At 40.3% G+C, this 7,071-nt stretch overlaps 1 protein-coding gene across 1 annotated transcript in view; it reads right to left on the bottom strand.

The window, feature by feature from the left end:
• Nucleotides 1-7,071, bottom strand: part of LOC104076702 (putative maltase-glucoamylase-like protein FLJ16351) — a gene marked incomplete at its 3' end in the record, with an annotated part of 57,914 nt that overhangs the window by 14,443 nt on the left and 36,400 nt on the right. Inside the window, exons 13-15 of the mRNA XM_009577653.1 lie at nucleotides 5,987-6,104; nucleotides 2,547-2,715; nucleotides 1,894-2,010 (exon numbers count right to left, since the gene is read on the bottom strand). Of these exons, the coding sequence (XP_009575948.1) occupies nucleotides 1,894-2,010; nucleotides 2,547-2,715; nucleotides 5,987-6,104 (404 nt within the window). The remainder of the gene's footprint in view (nucleotides 1-1,893; nucleotides 2,011-2,546; nucleotides 2,716-5,986; nucleotides 6,105-7,071) is intronic.

Raw genomic sequence — 7,071 nt, 5'->3', positions numbered from 1 at the left:
GAAAGAGTTACATCTCCTTTAATTCCTCCTGTCCGACCTTCTCCAGCACTGAACTGAGCCAGCTAACGAGTCACACGGCTCCCTTCCTCCTTCACAAAATTTTCCCATAATACTCAGTTTTCTCATTAAAATTGAAGAATGTATGATGAATTCCAAGGATAATGAAACATAAAAGGAACAGAAGTAACAAAGCTTTTTATATTATCTAGTGCTTTTCAGACAAGAAAAGTATTAATTAAACCATTTGAAATCCCCAATGGATTAGGCAAAGTGGATATTTAAGATTTTATTTTAACACTAACTTAATAGTAATGAAACTCAATATTTAAGTTAAATTTCTCCATTCTGTTTACATCAGAATTAGTTACTCATAATATTCCCTGCTGGCTCTGATCTCCCAAGCATCCATCTATTATTTCAAAAATTGCACTATATTTTTACCAGTATTCTGACACTGTACAAATATTGCCTAAGTTCACAAAAAAACAGTCAGACTTCTTAGGTGATGCTGAGTCACCCAAAATGCCTTGTTCATTTCTTTCAGTGAACACAATGTTTTAAACGGATTTAAGTAATCCAATAAAACCAAATGTATCTTCTGTTACTTCTGTCATTCACTCAACACTGAGTTGCAGTTCCCGACACGTAGACCCATTGTTCTTCTCCTGCTTATTAAATTGTGCATATGTCATTAATACCCACTCACGTAGGACAGACCCCGTTTGCATGCTCAAAGGGCCAAGAACACATATATAGATAAGGTACCTCTAATTTTAGTGGAGAGGTAAATAGAAAATATTTATCAACAGCAGCAGCCAACACCTCACAGACATTTGTTCTTCTAGAGAGAAATATCTCAGCATATCTCAGGGATCTACAGGGTAATTCCTGACCCTCTTAATGATAGCACTATAGCTTATTATTCCTGCATTTGCCCAGTTGCTGAATGTCCATCATACTTTCATGCAAAGACAGAGGTCTTTCTGGGGGTGTAAATGCTGCCACGTTTTGATGATGCAACTTCAAAGAAAACTGAAGGTTAGCTAATAATCTGAGCTCCAGCGTTGCACGGATCAGTTTACGGAAGAAAACATAAAAAAAGACATTTATTGAACTAGCAGAACCATTTCATTGCGATTGCCGATAAACACAGTGTAGTTACAAAGGCTGCAAGACCTTCAAACTGTTCATAGTTAGAAACAACCTGATATACGTCTTTCTATCTGCAACAAGCCTTGAAAGGACTTTATGATAAGTCAAAGCCAGGGCATGGGTCTAGACTGAGACTGCACTTTTTCATCCTTCTAATGGGCTCACTGGCCTTTTTTAGTCTTTGTTGCTTCTTGGCTGATAATGCTGTCGCTATCGCTGGCTCTCCTTGGAGTTCTCACATGTTTGTCTGGAGTTTCTAACTGTGGCATTTGTCTGAAACTTGCTTTTAAACAGCAAGGATGGTGTATAATGCCCTCTCTCCCCTTCCTGCAATACCTATTCAGTTATAGAAATACTGAAACAAAAATTGAAGTAAACAAAGGAGTAGGAAGATGTGCTGACACTCACTGGCTCTTAAATAATAGCTGGGCTTCAGAAGGTAAAAGATGGAGGGGATGAATCTTACCAACAGTGTGGGAAAACCATTTTTTGTCATTCAAAGTATGCGGTACACATTTCTGCATAGCTTTCGGATATTTTTCAGCGTTTCTATGTCATCTTTATATTATGGGTGGGAAAAAATTACACTTCACCATGTAATTCCTGCTCTCAGTGCAGCACTCCTTTCCACCTGCCGCTCCAGTTTACCTGAGAATGGCAGGTTAATTTCAGAGGAAGTAATACAAATCACCGTCATTGTTACTGTAATTATAGACTACACCTTTGTGTAACTTTACTTACAGTATTTCCCTCTGCATTGTAGTTTCTGGAAAATGGATAGAAGGAGCCAAGCTGCATCCAGCACAAGCAGAGTTCATAGGTAGTGTTATAGTTAAACCCACAGACATCAGCACCGATCTAAAGAAAAAACAAAATAATTGGATAAGTGTTTGTGATTGTGACTGAGGCCCAAAAATGAGAAACTACAGAAGTTTGTTAATAAAAATAATTTTTGGAAAGAGATACCTATTTCTGATGACTTTATAACAATGCTGCATAATGATACGAATTTTTCCAGGATTGAGATTGTACCGGCTCCTAGAGCATTAACGTCACTGTGGAAGATCTGATCTTATTTCAATAATACTACAAATTCTCCAGCCCAGCTTGCAAAAAAGAAATATATGGAGGGACCTCAATGATAGAATACATAATATAAAGAGATCGGGTTTGGATGGCATACAGTGATTTAATCTGAATCTAGCAGTGCTATTTTTGTTTCTCTTCAGCCAGCCAAGATTGATGACATTTAGCTTTTTTTAATCTGCAGTTCCTTATGCTGTGGAGGCCGATACTGCTGGCCATCTCAAGCAGCTTATTTCAGAAAACATCTGAGTTAATTTAAACTGATATTGTGTATGAGCCAGCAACTGCCTGAAGGACGCCGGACTTACGTAGGGGATGCCAAAGAGGTTGAATTCCAGGATTTCAATGATTGACTGGTGCATGTCCTTCCACTGAGAGAAGTTGTCACCCAGCCAGTGACCCCCATGCTTCCCACAGCCAACAAATGTAGACCGACTCAAAACAAATGCTCGCTTTCCAGTTGCCTGCTGGGCAACACTGCGAAGAAATGCAATAAGATCATTAAAAACAGGAATGGTAACCAAAAGAGTCATATGATCAACCTGAGCTTTCAGGTACAATTTTATCTGAAGGGGTGTTATTCGTAAAACAATTATTATTGCGGTCCCGAGTCATGTGAAAATGTGGCTGCAAAAGTGCAAATAATGGGAAGTTTTACTCAGTGGCCAAAATAAAAAAACTAAAATCTATCTGACCCACAAAACAATTTGTTTCAGGTATTTTTAGTCTTCCTAAAAAATAATTTGTGTTTCCTTTATTCTCAACAGTGTCTCAAAGTGAAAGATTGAAACATAATTTCCTTTCTGTATTAGTACATTTAATTTAGTGTCCTACAGGTTCCTAAAAAACAGTATTGTATGGGGTTTTTTTCAATATAGGACTTATTTAGAGAGTTATATTGGCAAATAAAGTTCTAATATCCTGGAATTAAAAGTAAAAAAACCCAACAAAAACACCAAAACAATATCTGAACATCTTAAAAAAAGAAATAATCAATATAGAAAGCAAAAATGTAATTGTTCAAAATGTCACCCCATCTTTGTAGTATTTCCTCTGGTTTCCTGTCATTGTTTGATATATGAGGTTTCATTACAGAATTAGCGGTGTAATGAATTTTCCTTGCCTTTTGAAAATAAGTTTGCTGCATCACCAGAAAATCAAGGAAGTGCAATATGCCTTATTAACAAATCTGTTTCAAAATTCCTCAACACAGGATAATCTCTGTACATAGTTACATATTGCAATATTATATATTACAGGAACTCAGATTCAGCTCTGCTTTAATACGATTTGGGCAACACAACTTAGATTCTCTGGGAAATCCTAGCGTGAAATATTAATCATGTTGTTCACCATCTACCTCCTTCTCCCTTTCCTTAATGAGATTTGATCAAGAGCTCTTTCATCCGTATGCGTAATGGCCAATATTCGGTATTGGTTCTGTAATGGCACAGAGCCTTTAAAATGCTTCAACATTTGTTTCTGAAGCAAAAAACTCAACATTTTTCATGCAAGCCTAATCATATTAACCTTATGGGCCATATGCAGCAAGAGGTGCAATTCTTGAACCATGCGGGACCTACTGGTTCTGGGTTGTAGGTGCACTGCTGTGCCCAATAACTGCACAAGACTCCATGTGCTTTGTGTAAATGGCATTTTGGAGCCATTTCATGGATGTCCTGAGTATGAGTCCTCTCCTCTGGCTGTGCAGCTAACAAGTCTTTGGCTCCATTTGCAAATGCAGGTGATAATGAGGGCAACATTGGATCAACTCAACTATGACCCAGAGCTGCATAAACAATTTGCAACATGTAATTTATTGAATAAATTTCAGTCTATTGTGACCCATTGCTGAACAGGTCCTAATGTTGTCAAATGTATTTTTTGATTGAAATTATTTACAAATATCATGTGCAAATAACTCTTGGCATTAAGCTATGCACAAGCTGATTGCTGTTAGTTCATGTATCCAAATTCAAGCCATTTGACATAGGTCACATTTCCTATTCTCTGGCTGCATTAGAATAATTCTTAGAATTGTTTTTTATACGATTATGAACTTGTCATTTGTTTTCAGGCAATATCCTGCAATTGATGCTGATTTGCTAAATATTCCTGTCAGTAATTTAATTTAATGTATTATTTGTGAAGAGCGAATGCAGAAAGAGTATACAACCAGCCTTGAAAAGAAATGTATTTGAGAAACCCAAATGAATATGTATGAAAAATTCTTCACCAAAGTTTCCCAGCTTTGCAGCGAATCCAGCCTCTGCTTATGCTTTTGCTGGTGTTCTCCAGCCTTGAAGGACTCTCTACATTTGGCTGAGCAAAATATGTGTTTCTTTTGGAAGGAGCCCTGGAAGCAAGCGCTGCAGGAATGGGGAAGGTTCACAGCCTTGGGGGAGGCTGCAAGCAGCCGTGCAAAAACCTAACAGCATTGGTCCGGGTTAGTGCGGTGAGGACAGTGTGCACGCTGAAGGGGCTGGGGCAGATGTGCTGGCACACGGAACTTTTCCTGCTAAATTCACAGGGTTTGTCTCAGGCAAGTGGCTTTGCTGGCACAGAGCCCAAATAAAACAAAAAAAAAACAGCTCAAGAAGATAGGCAAATCCAAAGTCTCTATTTGAACAGTGTTACCAAGACAGTGTATGATTATGTGGACCCCAGTGTGCAGAGGACAAATCCTGGTGGAGAGACCAGTGATGGGAGGATCTTTGCTGAGATTGGGGCATAGGGGCCCAAAACTTAGCCCATGCTAAGTCCCATGCATCCTAGCTGGGCTGGGAGGCCAGAGAGATGCAGGGTTCAAGGGCTTTCTGCTCCTTCTCTTGAAAGCTGGACTGCTCCTCAGGCAGGCACACAAGAGCTGGCAAACTGCTTCTGGCTTTTATCCAGGGCTTCCCTTCCCCCAGGCTTGGTGTATAAAATACAAGTGCATCAACAGCGTAAGTAGACTCACATAGCCATGTCCTCTGGATGCTATCACAATACAACTGCTTAAAATGAGTGCTAAATACTGAAATAAGCCAGCACAAGGACCCCTGTTTTGGCACTTACATTGTGATATTAAACTTATCCGTGTTTTAGCTCAATCTCTGCTAGAAAAGGCATGATTTGCCCATTTGATTTAATCCACCAGCTAGCTTTCCACTGTCACTCCAGCTTCACAGCAACAGTGTGCCTGCATAAGCTAGTTTTGAGTGCTTCCCAGCTGCAAAATGAGTTTTACAGTAGCCGACAGCAACTGTGCTGCAATGCAGCTCTGCCCTCCCAGACCGACTGAACCCCAAGCCAAAATGCAAAATGCTGCCTGCCAGGAACCAGAGGCAGCTCCAGAAGCAGCCGGGAGAGCAGGCAGCGATAGAAATTCCTCTGCTTGGGCCATGGTAATGAAGGGATGGAAAAATTCCCCTGACAACACACAAGGCTGCTTCTGCAACAGCTGCACATGAGCAGCTCTAACGGAGGATAGGAACATCTTGCTCTAGTTATACAAAAGCAGCAGCTGAAGAGGTAGGCCCTACACGTAGATCCTGATTTTAGCTAAGAAAAGTAAAATTGGAAAAGATTCTGTTTCTTCTTCCAAGATTCTCTTTTCTTGAAACTTCTTACTAAATGACAAACAGTAAAATGACTCATGGGGCTGTTTCTTATTAGATACTATTACAGATTTCCCAGGTAACATCAGCGGCTTTTAAAATGTATTTCAATCACCTGAAATCTGCTTAGAAATACTTAGAAAACTTACTGGAAAGTTGGTGCTGTCTGTGACCAGCCGAAGAGAGAGTGTGTGTTATAATGCTCTCCAAGGTAAGTCTTGGAGTCAGGACACAATGTCTTTTGTGCCAGGGAATGATCAGAAATGGCTAAAACGATACAAAACACTGTAAAATTATATACATCACAATTCAAATCTCTTCATATTTCTACTCATATAGGGGTGAAAACACCAAAGGATTTAGGAAAAGGAAAAGCTGAAGAAGTGCCGGACCTGCACTGATTAGAGGTTAGCGTGTAGCCATGAATACCTGCTTGCAGACAGGCACATGCGTCCTCAGAAGGGTGAGAGGACTGAGTAAACACTGCTAATTAATTTCAAGTTTTATGTCCAATAATTCAAAACATCTGCACAGATATCGTATATTCAGTAAGTAATAGCCAGAAAGAAAATTTCTGCATTGCTGAATTAAGAATACACCTACATATTCTTTTACATAGTGACAAATATTACTAAAGAGCAAAAATGTTGCAAGAAAAAAAAAAACAAAATCAGAAATTCAGATGCCCAGGGAACGTGTATGGTTGTGTGAAATCATGAGACCTCGGTTTGCATATCACTCAGCTGCAGATGTAGGTAGGCAGCACGATTCTGCCCTATCATGGCAAAATTCACACCTAAGCTCAGCTCTGGCCCCTCTCTTCCCGTGAGGCATCTAGGACTAAAAGACAGCACGGCCCCAAGCAGCATTGCGAGCGATGGGTGGGGAGTGTCGGAGGTGTGCAGGGGAGGAAAAAGCATGAGGTCCAGCAGGCCACAGGGTGTCATCTGCTATGGCCCGATACGCTGCACGGAAGAGAGCAAGGACAGATTATATTGGGTATATTCGCATGCGGATGGATTATCCAGTAACTCTTTCTATCAGCAGGTCACAGGCAGTGGAGGCAACGGTAGCTTTTGCCTTCATTAATAGTCAGGGGTAGCCCTGACGTCGCTGGCACAGCACCGGTTTAGCTGAGCCAAAGGGAAGCAATATGAGGCACAAATTGGCTGCACACATACTGCCTGACCTTTGATCCCATATTAAGGAGGTGCTGGCAAAGCCCATTTGGTGC

Source organism: Fulmarus glacialis, unplaced genomic scaffold (assembly GCF_000690835.1).
Source record: "Fulmarus glacialis isolate BGI_N327 unplaced genomic scaffold, ASM69083v1 scaffold3670, whole genome shotgun sequence".
NCBI lineage: Eukaryota > Metazoa > Chordata > Aves > Procellariiformes > Procellariidae > Fulmarus > Fulmarus glacialis.
This window is presented reverse-complemented; position numbering and strand designations above follow the sequence as displayed.